Source organism: Oncorhynchus gorbuscha, linkage group LG02, assembly GCF_021184085.1.
Source record: "Oncorhynchus gorbuscha isolate QuinsamMale2020 ecotype Even-year linkage group LG02, OgorEven_v1.0, whole genome shotgun sequence".
NCBI lineage: Eukaryota > Metazoa > Chordata > Actinopteri > Salmoniformes > Salmonidae > Oncorhynchus > Oncorhynchus gorbuscha.
Genome location: NC_060174.1, coordinates 20,491,466 through 20,506,947, shown reverse-complemented (window position 1 = coordinate 20,506,947; position 15,482 = coordinate 20,491,466). Strand labels below are relative to the sequence as shown.

Sequence of the window (15,482 nt, the reverse complement as noted above, 5' to 3'; positions counted from 1 at the left end):
AATTCTTATTTTCAATGCCGGCCTAGGAACAGTGGGTTAACTGCCTTGTTCAGGGGCATAACTGCAGATTTTTACCTTGTCAGCTCGAGGATTCGATCTTGCGGTTACTAGTCCAACGCTCTAACCACTAGGCTACTCTCCGCCCCAGGTAGAAAACAATAGAAAATAGGTGAATTTTACATAGTTTTTAACAAAAGGTTAACCAAACTGTCCCAGGTGGCCTCAGAAATAAATCAGGCGTAGACACGTGAATACCATCTGATCTCCAATAGTATGCAATATTTTTCCTAATGAGAGACAAAGTTCAAGCCAAGAGAGTTATTAAAGGCAATATTTGGACATCTTCCACTTAAACCCTCCGAATTGTGTGCTTCTGTTTAATCACGATGTAATGTATTTCCTAATCCCTAGTACTGAGTGAGTATGAGCAATGCTCTTAATCTAGGTTTTTCCCCCACTCAAATGGTGAAGACGGGAATTGACCAACAGCTATGAATACATTGTGCGCTGCATTATTTCACTGTCTTAACTAAGTGGTAAACGATCATCATAAGGAATGGCTTGAAAATCATTTTCCCTCAGAAGAAGCAGAGATTGGAAGCTATGGTTCCATGATCACATGATTCCAATCTGGTGTCTCCAAAGTGATGGATGCTGATTGCATCACTATGGAAACACAATTACCCTGCCTCAGTGTGGGAGGTGTGGCCCGTGTATGATCCACATTTAGCCAGATAATTATGCACTTCCCTGAAGAAAGTAACACATCATTTGCAGGATAGTATGTGTAATAGATGATGGCTACATTGTCTTGCATGAAATCTGATTTCTTAATTAAATCGATGTGTTTTCCTCAAGTGTGAAATGGTTGATTGAGCCGATTAAAATGAAGGCAAAAAATAACAAAAAAGTAATTAAAGGGAAATGTCAAATATCTTCTAATTCATATTCATCATCTCCAGCACTACCCCAACATCAACATATGTGAAAATGGTACGTTTCTATGTTTTGTAGTCAAAAAGATAGAGGAATATATGTTTTTCCACCGCATCATCTGGTGTGCTTTATGTGATTTCAACCAATTATGAGTAGCCATTGCCTACTACTTGGTTAAATTCACATTGTGAAATTTCCCTTTAAGGTCTTCAATACTATATTTTGCCTTCTCAAAGCCAACGGAAATTGATATTGACAAGAGGCCAGTTGATTAGTTAGCATTATAGTAGAATTATTAGTATAATTATTAGTAGAATATCTGTATGAATACTTTCACAATAGTAATATATATTTTTAGGAGGTAGATCAGCTTTAATATTGCAGATAGATAGGCTTCTATCAATGTAATTGTCTGCATCATTTCCAATCCCCCATATACACTGCTCAAAAAAATAAAGGGAACACTAAAACAAGTCAATCACACTTCTGTGAAATCAAACTGTCCACTTAGGAAGCAACACTGATTGACAATAAATGTCACATGCTGTTGTGCAAATGGAATAGACAACAGGTGGAAATTATAGGCAATTAGCAAGATACCCCCAATAAAGGAGTGGTTCTGCAGGTGGGGACCACAGACCACTTCTCAGTTCCTATGCTTCCTGGCTGATGTTTTGGTCACTTTTGAATGCTTGCGGTGCTTTCACTCTAGTGGTAGCATGAGACGGAGTCTACAACCCACACAAGTGACTCAGGTAGTGCAGCTCATCCAGGATGGCACATCAATGCGAGCTGTGGCAAGAAGGGTTGCTGTGTCTGTCACCGTAGTGTCCAGAGCATGGAGGCGCTACCAGGAGACAGGCCAGTACATCAGGAGACGTGGAGGAGGACGTAGGAGGGCAACAACCCAGCAGCAGGACCGCTACCTCCGCCTTTGTGCAAGGAGGAGAAGGAGGAGCACTGCCAGAGCCCTGAAATATTACCTCCAGCAGGCCACAAATGTGCATGTGTCTTCTCAAACGGTCAGAAACAGACTCCATGAGGGTGGTATGAGGGCCCGACGTCCACAGGTGGGGGTTGTGCTTACAGCCCAACACCGTGCAGGACGTTTTTCATTTGCCAGAGAACACCAAGATTGGCAAATTCGCCACTAGCGCCCTGTGCTCTTCACAGATGAAAGCAGGTTCACACTGAGCACGTGACAGACGTGACAGTCTGGAGACGCCATGGAGAACGTTCTGCTGCCTGCAACATCCTCCAGCATGACCGGTTTGGCGGTGGGTCAGTCATGGTGTGGGGTGGCATTTCTTTGGGGGCCCGCACAGCCCTCCATGTGCTCGACAGAGGTAGCCTGACTGCCATTAGGTGCCGAGATGAGATCCTCCGACCCCTTGTGAGACCATATGCTGGTGCGGTTGGCCCTGGGTTCCTCCTAATGCAAGACAATGCTCGACCTCATGTGGCTGGAGTGTGTCAGCAGTTCCTGCAAGAGGAAGGCATTGATGCTATGGACTGGCCCGCCCGTTCCCCAGACCTGAATCCAATTGAGCACATCTGGGACATCATGTCTCACTCCATCCACCAACGCCACGTTGCACCACAGACTGTCCAGGAGTTGGCGGATGCTTTAGTCCAGGTCTGGGAGGAGATCCCTCAGGAGACCATCCGCCACCTCATCAGGAGCATGCCCCAGGCTTTGTAGGGAGGTCATACAGGCATGTGGAGGCGACACACACTACTGAGCCTCATTTTGACTTGTTTTAAGGACATTACATCAAAGTTGGATTTTGGGGTGTTTTTCAGCGGCAGGAACTGGGATACTAGTCAGGATCAAGGGAAATATGAACGGAGCAAAGTACAGAGAGATCCTTAATGAAAACTTGCACCAAAGAGCCCAGGACCTCAGACTGGGGCGAAGGTTCACCATTCAAAAGGACAATGACCCTAAGCATGCAGCCAATACAACACAGGAGTGGCTTCAGGACAAGTCTCAATGTCCTTGAGTGGCCCAGCCAGAGACCGGACTTGAACCCTATCAAACAACTCTTGACAATTTAATACTTTCTGAGGAGTAGCCATTATTTATTATTTTACACCTGGGGTTAATATGCATAACTTTATCCCATTGTATAAGAGATTCTCCAAAATTGTAATAATCCAGACATGCATATATAAATTCCAGTTGTACTTTATCAAAAGTCAGCTATAAATACCATATTTTCATAGTGTTCTATTGTTTACAGTACTTGTCTTATATTATCTATAATGTATTGTCCATGTTCAAAACCTGTCTGATTTGAATTAATAATATCCAACAATACCTTTTCAATATTATGCACTATGCATTTTGCTAGGATTTGGGGATCACAACACTGAAATGTATAGTAATAGTAATATTTGGAGGTTATTGTTTTGGCATCGTTTTGGTTTGAGTTTCTAATTCAATGAACTGATTACCTCAACATGAACAACAACTACTCTGCATATTATTAGGATGGGTAGTACTGTATACAGTACTGTAGTATTGTTATTTATTGAGATGGAGGTGGTTCTCTCATTATAAATTCAGTTACCTAGCAACAAGCAATGTGATAATATTGTGGACAATATGGCACGATTGGATTGTATTAGTGAGAACACAGACCGTTCTAATGGATTACTGGTGTGATTTTTTTGTGGAAAATGTGTCCTCAACCACATTCACTGTAGCCCCATGTAATATCTCCCTGGGTAGTGTTTAGGCAAGTGGAATGGAACCAAAATAATGTATGTAGCTAAGTCCCTATGAGACAAACAATACTCTTACTGATGTCTTCATGTCAACAGACTCACTCTCTCATACTGAGAAAGCACACACAGATACACATACACACTTCATCAATTATTTCTCAAAGGGGATTTTAGCTAAGCCTCACACTGAATCGATCAGCCCCCCTTCCCCTGATTCTGGGAACAGCATAACCCATGTGGGTATGACATTAGCAATATTATTAGTAAGTAAAAAACTGTGCCATGTATTTCTTTGATAATGACAGCCATGAATAAAAATATGCTGAATTGGATAAAAGCTGATGTGATAAATTGATTCAGGAATGTGCTGCTATTCTTAAAACTCTGCTAAAAGAGTTAAACGAGGAGTGTTTGTTTTTAGACGAGTGGCAATATTAAGAGATGAAAGTGGAGAAACTGCTCATATAAAATGCCTGAGTACACAGGGAAAGGTCATGTAATAGATTCACTGCTTTGAAATGTCATCTGATTACTTTCAAGTTGGTAACATGAAGATATCTAAAGCCAATGGTGGTGATAAAGGTCAAAGATCAAGACAATTGGACCAAGTACAGTATGATGCCATATCTAATCTATCAATATGTCAATAATAAAAGTCAACCTATGGAAATACTGTATCGCATATATACCCACATCTGTATTTCTATTGATTAATATGCTTCATACAATGGTTAATGACACGGCGATGGTAAGCTGTGCAACTGCCCACACACACCAGGATGCTCCAACAGCTTCTCAAATCTAAAATCCACACCTTCCACCCCTCTTTCTAATGCTAACAACCACCATTTAATTAGCAGCTGTGGATCTGTGAAGAACAGCTGCTTTTCATCATTCATTTTTTCATAAAATTAGCTTGTCTTGGCCTAGGCTACTTCTTCCAACATACACTGCACACAGAGAAAATATTATCCCTGCTCATGTCACAGAACCACATATTCCCTGTTTTGTCAGAGAATGTCACCGCTCGGTTACAAGTCAATTTTGCAAAGTGCCTGACAAACACATAATACCAAAAAAGGATGCATTCTTTCAGTTGATTTATGTTAAAGAACATTCGAAGTATAAAGTATACAATCATATGCCAAAATGGTAAATTCAAAGGTTTTCCTCATATACCCTGAGTACCTATGGAGAACAAATTAAATAGATAGTTTAACAGTTGACATGTAGATAGAAATCGACCTCATAGAAAATGTTCATATAAGGCTACATTTACCAAAAGGTTGGTCAGTCTTTTGAAGTGTTAATTCTTTTAAAAGTTGGGTGTGGAGTTAGATGTGTCACTCTGCCATTGATATTTAAGCAATAAGGCCCGGGGGGGTGTGGTATATGGCCAATAAACCACGGCTAAGGGCTGTTCCTATGCGCAACGCGGAGTGCCTGGACACCGCCCTTAGCCGTGGTATATTGCCGATATACCTCAAACCCCCAAGGTGCCTTATTGCTATTATAAACTGGCTACCAACATAATTAGAGTATGAAAATACATGTTTTGTCATACCTGTGGAATATGGTCTGATATACCAGAGCGGTCAGCCAATCAGCATTCAGGGCTCAAACCACCTAGTTTATATATAATTATAATCTCCAAATAAATAAAATTCTAACAAAAACAAAGCCATATCAAATACTAAATTAGTAGAACATACTAGGATGTATGTACAGTATATTAGGTACCATTGGAATATGCATTACAACATTACTTTATCTTTGATCCATTTGAATAGGAACTGAGAAGATTGGATCAAATCAGTGAGGCCTTGCTGTTTATTGTACGGCTGAGGCAGTGATAAAGCGTACATATCATTGAACAATAGCAATGGAAAGGGGCTTGAATACAAAAAACACTATTTCGCACCATCACGATTTAGTGGTACAAACACTAGAGTTTCATTTAAGACTGTTGTGTATCAAACATCTCTCTCAATTCATTAGATCCATCAACCTTGGCCCAACCTATTCCAGTGTGCAACTAGCTGTCTAAGATCAACCAGCAAGTGACCTAATAAACAATCCAACATGCCACTTTCTCTATTTAAACGTGAGAAAAAAGGCACTTATAAAAAGGTTGACTATACCCTAATCTTGATTTCAAGTCAAGGATGCAACACCAGATTAACTATATCCAGATGGTTGAGAAGTAACTGTTTTCCTGCACGACATACAAATCTAAAATCCTCAAATGAATATTACAGTATTTGGTAGACATGAAGTACAATATTGTAAAATGAAATATAAAGTATGCAGTTCAGCTGTGCTTGTTACTTTGGTAGATGCACAATATGGATGATACAAAAATAAAGATTCAAAAATATATCATCCAAGCCTGATGATGAATATTCATACATTTTCCAGATGACATATAAAGAGGACACCTCTATGGAAGACATACAAATTAGTGTTGCAGATTAATGCTGGAAATTACCATATGTGCTTTGTACACATATGTTTGCATAACAACCTCTATCCCCACTACAAAACTGCTCATGCAAAGTATGTAGAAGTTACACCACATGACAGTTACATTTATTAGTCTAAAGTTTTTTTAAATGTTTTCTTTTGGCTTGTACAGACATGGACTCAAAAACATAGATATAACATGTAGAGTAAATCAAATCATGACTGAGATCATGAAATGTACTAATAACCGAAAAAGTAATACACAAGTCAGCTAGTTAAAGGTGTTAATGATCCCAATAACTAGAATCATACTGATGAATTGTAGAGACATGGTATAAATGGAGTGTACCCTGTTTGGGAATATGTGAGTACAGCCATAATCAATTGCTATTCAATTCAACTCAGGAATCCTTCATGAAATAAATTGCACTTTTCAACTTCATTACATCTCCTGAATTGACAGAATTGATGTGGAATTCACCCCAAACTTACAATATGTGATAAAAGATTTGAAATACTATGCTCTTGGTCACTGGCATTGTCTCACGTCTGATAGCAAACTCTGTCTGCACTAAAGGACTAGCGTTGGAGTCATTACATCATAGAATGTCTGACAGCCTGCTCCAGCGATTTCCTGGTCACCAGTAGCCGCACAATGTCTTCATTCTTCTTCGTCAGCCGTTTGCGTGCCTGGTCGTGTGTCACCATGGTCATATCCCATCCATTTACCTGGTGGAGACATATCAACAATGTTAAGTCTTCCTACAATAGTTTGTCATTACAGTATTATATATTCTTGTTGCGATGTAAGTGGAATATTGGTATACAGTGAATAGTTTCATGAGTGTTTCCATGTTCTCATCACCAAGAACTTCTGATCCACTGAATTATGGTTACCAATACTGACCACTGAGTGCAGTGTTTTTAAGAACTTCTGACCACTGACACTCCTCTTATTCACCATCATGCAGACTCGCTTTGGTAGAACATGGTGCTTGCAACGCCATCATTGTGGGTTCGAATCCATACATGAAATGTATGCACGCATGACTAAAGTTGCTTAGTTGCTTTGGATAAGCGCGTCTGCTAATTGGCATATTCACTATATATAGAAAAGTACATGGACACCCTTTCAAATTAGTGGATTCTGCAATTTCAGCCATACCCGTTGCTGACAAGTATATAAAATCTAGCACATCTCCCCTTGACAAACATTGGCAGTAGAATGGCCTTACTGGAGAGCTCAGTAACTTTCAACGTGGCACCGTCATAGGATGCCACCTTTCCAATAAGTCAGCTTGTCAAATTTCTGCCCTGCTAAAGCTGACTCTGGAGCAGTGGAAGCTCGTTCTCTGGAGTGATAATCACGCTTCAACATCTGGCAGGGCGACGGACTAATCGGAATTTGGCGGATGCCAGAAGAACGCTACCTGCCCCAATGCATAGTGCCAACTGTAAAGTTTGGTGGACGAGGAATAAGGATCTGGGGTTGTTTTTCATGGTTTGAAGAAAGGAAAATTTAATGCTACAGCGACATTCTAGACTATTCTGTGCTTCCAACTTTGTGGCTGTCATGTTTTGTCTTATATTGTCTTGTCATTATGCTTTCCCTTCTGTTCGTTTCCCCCTGCTGGTCTTATTAGGTTCGTTCCCTTTTTCTATCCCTCTCTCTCCTCTCTCTATCGTTCCGTTCCTGCTCCCAGCTGTTCCTCATTCTCCTAACTCACTCATTTAGTCTTTTTACACCTGTTCCCTATTTTGTCTTCTGATTAGAGTCCCTATTTCTCCCCTTGTTTTCCACTTCTGTCCTTGTCGGATTCTTGTATATTGTTCGCCGTGCTGTGTCTTTGTCTCGCCCTGTCGTGTCTTGTTTCCCTCAGATGCTGCGTGTGAGCAGGTGTCTGAGTCTGCTACGGTCGGTGCCTTCCCGAGGCAACCTACAGTTAATGGTCGAGTCTCCAGTCTGTCCTCGTCACTACGAGTGGAATTAGTTTTTTATGTTTTGTTTTCTGCTCTGATTGTCCAGGAGTATTGCCTATTTCCTTTACTGGAATAAAGACTCTGTTTTCGCCAAGTCGCTTTTGGGTCCTCATTCACCTGCATAACAGAAGGATCCGACCAAGAATGGACCCAGCGACTATGGATTCTCTCTACTCTACTCTCGAGTTCCAGGGAGCGATGCTCGGCAGACACGAGCAGGAATTGTCTGCTGCTCGGCATGCCGTTGAGACCCTGGCTGCTCAGGTCTCCGACCTCTCAGGACAGTATCAGAGTCTTCGTCTCGTGCCACCAGCTACTTCCGGGTCTTCCGAGCCTCCGGAACCTAGGGTTAATAACCCACCATGTTATTCTGGGCAGCCCACTGAGTGCCGCTCCTTTCTCACCCAGTGTGATATAGTGTTCTCTCTCCAACCCAACACATACTCAAGAGAGAGAGCTCGGATTGCCTACGTCATATCACTCCTTACTGGTCGGGCTCGGCAGTGGGGCACAGCTATCTGGGAGGCAAGCGCTGAGTGTACTAACGATTATCTGAACTTTAAAGAGGAGATGATAAGGGTTTTTGATCGTTCAGTTTTTGGGAAAGAAGCTTCCTGGTCCCTGTCTTCCCTATGTCAAGGTAATCGATCCATAACGGATTACTCTATAGAGTTTTGCACTCTTGCTGCCTCCAGTAACTGGAACGAGCAGGCGTTGCTCGCTCGTTTTCTGGAGGGACTCCACGCTAAGGTTAAGGATGAGATTCTCTCTCGGGAGGTTCCATCCAGCGTGGATTCTTTGATTGAACTCGCTATTCGCATTGAACGACGGGTAGATCTTCGTCACCGAGCTCATAGAAGAGAGCTCGCGTTAACTGTGTCTCCCCTCTCTCCGACACTACCATCTTTCCCCACTGACTCTGGTGTTGAGCCCATGCAGCTGGGGGGTATTCGCATTTCGACTAAGGAGAGGGAACGGAGAATCACCAACCGCCTCTGTCTCTATTGCGGTTCCGCTGGTCATTTTGTCATTTCATGTCCAGTTAAAGGCCAGAGCTCATCAGTAAGCGGAGGGCGACTGATAAGCGCTACTAGACGGTCCTCTCCGTCAAGTACCTGTACTACCTTACCGGTCCATCTACGCTGGACCGGATCGGCAGCTTCCTGCAGTGCATTAATAGACTCTGGGGCGGAGGGCTGTTTTATGGACGAAGCCTGGGCTCGGGAACATGACATTCCTCTCAGACAGTTAGGGGAGCCCACGGTCATGTTCGCCTTGGATGGTAGTCCTCTCCCCAGTATATTATGTGAAACACTACCTTTAACCCTCACTGTATCTGGTAACCATAGTGAGACCATTTCTTTTTAGATTTTTTGTTCACCTTTTACACCTGTTGTTTTGGGTCATCCCTGGCTAGTGTGTCATAATCCTTCTTTTGATTGGTCTAGTAATTCTATCCTTTCCTGGAACGTTTCTTGTCATGTGAAGTGTTTAATGTCTGATATTCCTCCTGTTTCTTCTGCTCCCTCTTCACAGGAGGAACCTGGTGATTTGACAGGAGTGCCGGAGGAATATCATGGTCTGCGCACGGTCTTCAGTCGGTCCAGAACCAACTCCCTTCCTCCTCACCGGTCGTATGATTGTTGTTCTGATCTCCTCAAGAAGCGTTTTGCATCCGCTCCTATCCTTGTTGCACCTGACGTCACTAAACAGTTTATTGTCGAGGTTGACGCGTCGGGGGTGGGCGTAGGAGCCATTCTGTCCCAGCGCTCCGATACTGACGATGGGGTCCACCCTTGCGCGTATTTTTCTCATCGCCTGTCACCGTCGGAACGTAACTATGATGTGGCTAACCGCGAACTGCTCGCCATCCGTTTAGCCCTAGGCAAATGGCGACAGTGGTTGGAGGGGGCGACCGTTCCTTTTGTCGTTTGGACTGACCAAAGGAACCTTGAGTACATCCGTTCTGCCAAACGACTGAATGCGCGTCATGCTCATTGGGCGTTGTTTTTCGCTCATTTCAAGTTCGTTATTTCTTATTGCCCAGGTACTAAGAACACCAAGCCTCATGCTTTATCCCGTCTCTTTAGTTCTTCTGTGGCTTCTACCGATCCCGAGGGGACCTTCCTGTTGGGCGTGTTGTCGGGTTGACTGTCTGGGGAATTGAGAGACAGGTTAAGCAAGCACTCACTCACACTCCGTCGCCGCACGCTTGTCCTAGTAACCGTCTTTTCGTTCCTGTTTCTACTCGTCTGGCTGTTCTTCAGTGGGCGCACTCTGCCAAGTTAGCTGGCCACCCCGGCGTTCGGGGTACGCTTGCTTCCATTCGCCAGCGGTTTTGGTGGCCTACTCTGGAGCGTGACACGCGCCGTTTCGTGGCTGCGTGTTCGGACTGCGCGCAGAATAAGTCTGGTAATTTTTTTTCTGCTTCTGCTCCTGGTCTTGCTGGGTCTCAGTCTGTTCCCTGCCACCGCATCTCTCCTGTTCTTGTTCCTGCCCTTGCTGTGTCTCAGTCTGTCCCTAGTTGTTACTCTCCTGGCCTGTTTGGTCCTGTTTGCTCTAAAGCTTTCAGTTCTCTACCCGTGTCTCATTTTTTTTTTTTTAGAGTAGTACCCTAGTTTCCCTTTTTATCGTTTTCCGTTACGGTCCTGAGGAGAGGAGTTGGGTTCTTTCTCGGGACGTGCTGGACCGTTTGTGATCTATGATTTCCTCCGTTGCCGCCAGTGTTCCTCCTCGAGTGCGCCAGGAGGCGCTCGGTGAGTGGGGGGGGTACTGTCATGTTTTGTCTTATATTGTCTTGTCATTATGCTTTCCCTTCTGTTCGTTTCCCCCTGCTGGTCTTATTAGGTTCGTTCCCTTTTTCTATCCCTCTCTCTCCCCTCCCTCTCTCTCCTCTCTCTATCGTTCCGTTCCTGCTCCCAGCTGTTCCTCATTCTCCTAACTCACTCATTTAGTCTTTTTACACCTGTTCCCTATTTTGTCTTCTGATTAGAGTCCCTATTTCTCCCCTTGTTTTCCACTTCTGTCCTTGTCGGATTCTTGTATATTGTTCGCCGTGCTGTGTCTTTGTCTCGCCCTGTCGTGTCTTGTTTCCCTCAGATGCTGCGTGTGAGCAGGTGTCTGAGTCTGCTACGGTCGGTGCCTTCCCGAGGCAACCTACAGTTAATGGTCGAGTCTCCAGTCTGTCCTCGTCACTACGAGTGGAATTAGTTTTTTATGTTTTGTTTTCTGCTCTGATTGTCCAGGAGTATTGCCTATTTCCTTTACTGGAATAAAGACTCTGTTTTCGCCAAGTCGCTTTTGGGTCCTCATTCACCTGCATAACAGTGGCAACAGTTTGGGGAAGGCCCTTTCCTGTTTCAGCGTGACAATGGTCCCGTGAACAAAGCGAGGCCCATACATACATGGTTTGTCAAGATCAGTGTGGAAGAACTTGACTGGCCTGCACAGAGCCCTGAAATCATTGGTATGAATTGGAAAGCAGACTGCAAGCCAGGCATAATCACCCAACATCAATGCCTGACTTAACTAATGCTCGTGGCTGTATAGAAGTAAGTCCCCGCAGCAATGTTCCAACATCTAGTGGAAAGCCTTCCCAGAAGAGTGGAGGCTGTTATAGCAGCAAAGGGAGGACCAACTCCATATTAATGCCCATGATTTTGGAATGAAATGTCGACCAGCAAGTGTCCACATAACTTTGTAGTGTATATCATCCCTAGTGATATTGAGTAAATGGTGCCACCTTGTGGAAATGCATCAATAAGGTCAAATTAAATGTTTATCGGGTCAAAAGTTTGAAATGTGCATTTCTGAAGCAATTAATGTAAAAATAGCATACCTGCATTACTTTGTCTCCCATCATCAAGCCCGCAACTTCTGCTGGTCCACCTGGTGTCACCCGTGTCACATAGATGCCCTGTGATCATGCAGAAAAACATCAATAAAGCAAAAGAGAAATACATATGAAAGTCCAACATCTGTGCATCTACATACAAAACGTATTACCTAATGTCAATTCATTATAGACTGGTTTGATAATAAATCCAAACTATAAAATGTCACTGTTTAAGTAATCCAGCCATGCCTTATATGCGATCAGCTATCTGGGTCTGCAGTGTTACTCCAGTAGCTACCTGAGGCTAGAGTTGATGTGTTCAGGCCTGCCTCTCTAATACCTTAGTTTACTGTTGATGTTAAGAGTTTTGCCAGAGCAGAGCTCACTAAGAACTGATAGGGAGAGTATTTCCATGTGTTTTACTCGTACCTTGTCGGACTTGTCTTCAGAGAAGGGGTTCTGACCAGGGTCTTGGTCTATTCCCCCTCCAATGCTGAAACCCAGGATCAAATGTTCACCCTGGCGAAGTTTGCAGATTTCAATTCGTTGCTGTAAAGCACATGAAAGTTGAAAGTGGAGCTGGGAGAGGAAAGAACTCATAACTTCAACCACCAAGTCTCTGTTCGCATTCTCATCCCACCATTGCAACAGGTTATAAAAATGTGGTAAATTACTACCAATAGTTCCAGTAGCATAACTAGCCACAATATTTAGAATGAGGTGATGACTTACATAGAATGTAACATTGAGTGCCGAGTCCCCCACATCATGCACGGAGCTTCCTTTAAGAATGCAGAAGGGCATCTCCATGGTTTGGTAACCAAAGTTCAGTAACAGAATGACAGCACAAACCATGTTGCATCTGCACTGTTCAAGTGAATGTGTTTTTCTACATGTTTGTGGAAATTGTTAAAAGTAGTCATTGAGATTGGTTATTTGTTTGCCAATCATTTTAAAGTGAAAAATCTGAGTATCGGCATCATTATGTTACTGTGGAATTGTTCAGAACACTAGGGTTATGAATAGACTAGTTCCCCGATGGGACAAAGATCATCGCCATGTTGTGTGTTATGTTGAGTGACTGACTTAAAGAGAAACTCTCTGCCACCAACTGACTGGAGACAGATCTTTTCTCAGTCTAGCTGTCCTCATGGTCCTCAGACAGCTGCCCTCTCAATAAAACAGATGGAGGATTCTGGCACATCCAGCTCACTGCTCTTTACAGCACAAAGCAAGTCTGTGTGATGGTGAATAAGAGGAGCCTCAATGTCAGTGGTCAGACGTTCTTAAAACCCCTGCACTCAGTGGTCAATATGGTTAACCATCATTCAGTGGTCAGAAGTTCTTAAAACCCCTGCACTCAGTGGTCAATATGGTTAACTATCATTCAGTGGTCAGAAGTTCTTAAAACCCCTGCACTCAGTGGTCAATATGGTTAACCATCATTCAGTGGTCAGAAGTTCTTAAAACCCCTGCACTCAGTGGTCAATATGGTTAACCATCATTCAGTGGTCAGAAGTTCTTAAAACCCCTGCACTCAGTGGTCAATATGGTTAACCATCATTCAGTGGTCAGAAGTTCTTAAAACCCCTGCACTCAGTGGTCAATATGGTTAACCATCATTCAGTGGATCTGAAGTTCTTGGTGATGAGAACATTGAAACACTCTTGGAATTGTATAATGCCGGTATAATGCCGGCTGACCACCAGGATCTCCGCATTAATGGAAATATCAACCCATTGTCAATAGGCAATTACTCAATGACTCATATTTCTAGCTGGATATTAGTAATGAACAGTGTGTTGAGAGGCATGGCCTTTTTGAATTACAGAGTATTGACCATGTCACTTCAATGGCTGTGTCAATAGAGTAAGCTAACGTTATACAAGTAGTGTCAGGTAGGTGGGTGACACCCTTCTCTGAAACACTTCACTTCCATGCATGCAGCATAGCAAACAAGTTGGATAATAATGCTAGCCTTAATGTAGAGGGTCCCTGGTTCGCGCCCGGGTATGGGCGAGGGGACGGTCTAAAGTTATACTGTTACATTGGCAAGGCCGCACAGTGTAATATTAGCTAACTAGATACATGTATTTTAGGGGAAAATATTTCTCATCATGTGAAAATGAAATACAAGTAACTTAATAACCCATTAAATGAAGTGCTCCTATACTGTTATCCAGCTGGATACAGAAGCTAACGTTACAACAGAAAGGAGTAAACAGAAGATACTGTAGGTTTGATTAGAACCTATCGAACAGCAATGTTTCATAGGAACTTTGCTGCTACAATGTAACCATTTTGACGATGGTAATTTCGAACAGTTACATAGCCAAGAATAAGCAAGCACGCATGACCACAATGCTAAATTCACTTTTGTAACCAGTAATGTTAGTCTACATTTCTGGAATAAATACTTTACCTATTTATAGTTCGCATCTCGGCACTGATTTTAGACCTGGACAATGGATGCCGTACCTATTGAATGAAGAGTAGCCTGTTCCAAAACTTACCACAACAGCAGTAACTGGTTGTCCTGGGATGAAAGACATCGTTTCAGACTGAAACTCGGACACAATTGTTTTGGGTTTCTCCGCGATTGCAAATAACTGAGCGATCTATAGTAGTTTTTGTTCCTTTGATGAAATTATACAGTACTCGAAGCAGCTTCCCTTTGTGTGAGTAACAACAACTAGCAAATGATTCCTGGCAAGTAAAGGCAGGGTTGGTGATGTCATACTGCCTTTCCGTGGTTAGTCATCGTCATGGATTCTGGGGTGTATTTATTAATCGGATTCCGTTGTAAAACGTTTCGTAACCGAAACCGTTTACTCTAGGAACCAAACGGAAGCAAGCGAAACAGAGAAGGACTTGCATTTGTCCAATAGAAACTCTCGTTTTCGTTTCAAAATGTTTCCGTTTGGAGTAAACGGTTTCAGTTGCAAAGTGTTTTGCAACAACTGGATCCGAATAATCATTCGTCCAAAGTCCAAACATTTGCCTTTTGCAAGTTTACAATAGTTTCTGTTGGCCAAATGCAATAGCACCCATTTTTGAAAGAAAAGCACATTTTTTGTACATTCAAAATAACATAAATTTAATGTTATTTTATGGACAAAAAAGTGATTTTCTTTAAAAAACAAGGACATTTCTAACTGACCCCAAACTTTTGAACAGTAGTGTATATTCAGTTCATACCCATATTATTAATATTTTGTGATTGAAATTATGACACCATTCTCAGTAGCCTATTCTAGCAGGTTATTAGGCAACACAAAAACGTATTACCATAAAATGTCCTCGCTATTCATGTTGAATAAATTAGCCTTTCAATTTGAACTAAGCAAGCTGCTAAATCATTCAGTTTACATCTTAAAACAGACTGGCTGCTGTTTCTAGCTAAGAAAACCATGGCAATAGTTGAAATACAATTAGAAATCCAGATTTTAGTCAGTTACAGATGCAAAGTTATTGAATTGACAAGTAAATCTCACAAATAACCCAATTATAATGGATTTAAAAAAAGTAATTATTTCAC

General features: G+C 42.5%; 1 protein-coding gene across 3 annotated transcripts; it reads right to left on the bottom strand.

Annotated features, from left to right (window-relative positions):
• Positions 1-5,478: 5,478 nt before the first annotated feature.
• Positions 5,479-14,714, bottom strand: tax1bp3 (Tax1 (human T-cell leukemia virus type I) binding protein 3). Of its 3 annotated transcripts, XM_046304177.1 has the most exons (5): positions 14,458-14,714; positions 12,677-12,748; positions 12,374-12,493; positions 11,948-12,025; positions 5,479-6,858 (listed from the first exon to the last, which is right to left on the bottom strand). In XM_046304177.1, exons 1-5 carry the CDS (start codon positions 14,494-14,496, stop codon positions 6,724-6,726), a joined length of 444 nt encoding a protein of 147 aa, XP_046160133.1. In that variant the 5' UTR covers positions 14,497-14,714; the 3' UTR covers positions 5,479-6,723. The 3 variants fall into 3 exon arrangements, with proteins under 3 accessions (XP_046160133.1, XP_046160143.1, XP_046160126.1); XM_046304187.1 differs by lacking the exon at positions 12,677-12,748 and having other exon boundaries at positions 14,458-14,708; XM_046304170.1 differs by lacking the exon at positions 14,458-14,714 and having other exon boundaries at positions 12,374-12,728.
• Positions 14,715-15,482: the final 768 nt, after the last annotated feature.

Excerpts from the sequence above, each read along its gene's own strand:
- tax1bp3 (XM_046304177.1), bottom strand. The coding sequence starts at position 14,496 with ATGTCTTTCATCCCAGGACAACCAGTTACTGCTGTTGTG. Across the intron at positions 12,026-12,373 it reads CTGAAGACAAGTCCGACAAG|GGCATCTATGTGACACGGGT; the intron begins GTACGAGTAAAA and ends GCATGATCACAG. Across the intron at positions 6,859-11,947 it reads TGGGAGACAAAGTAATGCAG|GTAAATGGATGGGATATGAC; the intron begins GTATGCTATTTT and ends TGTCTCCACCAG.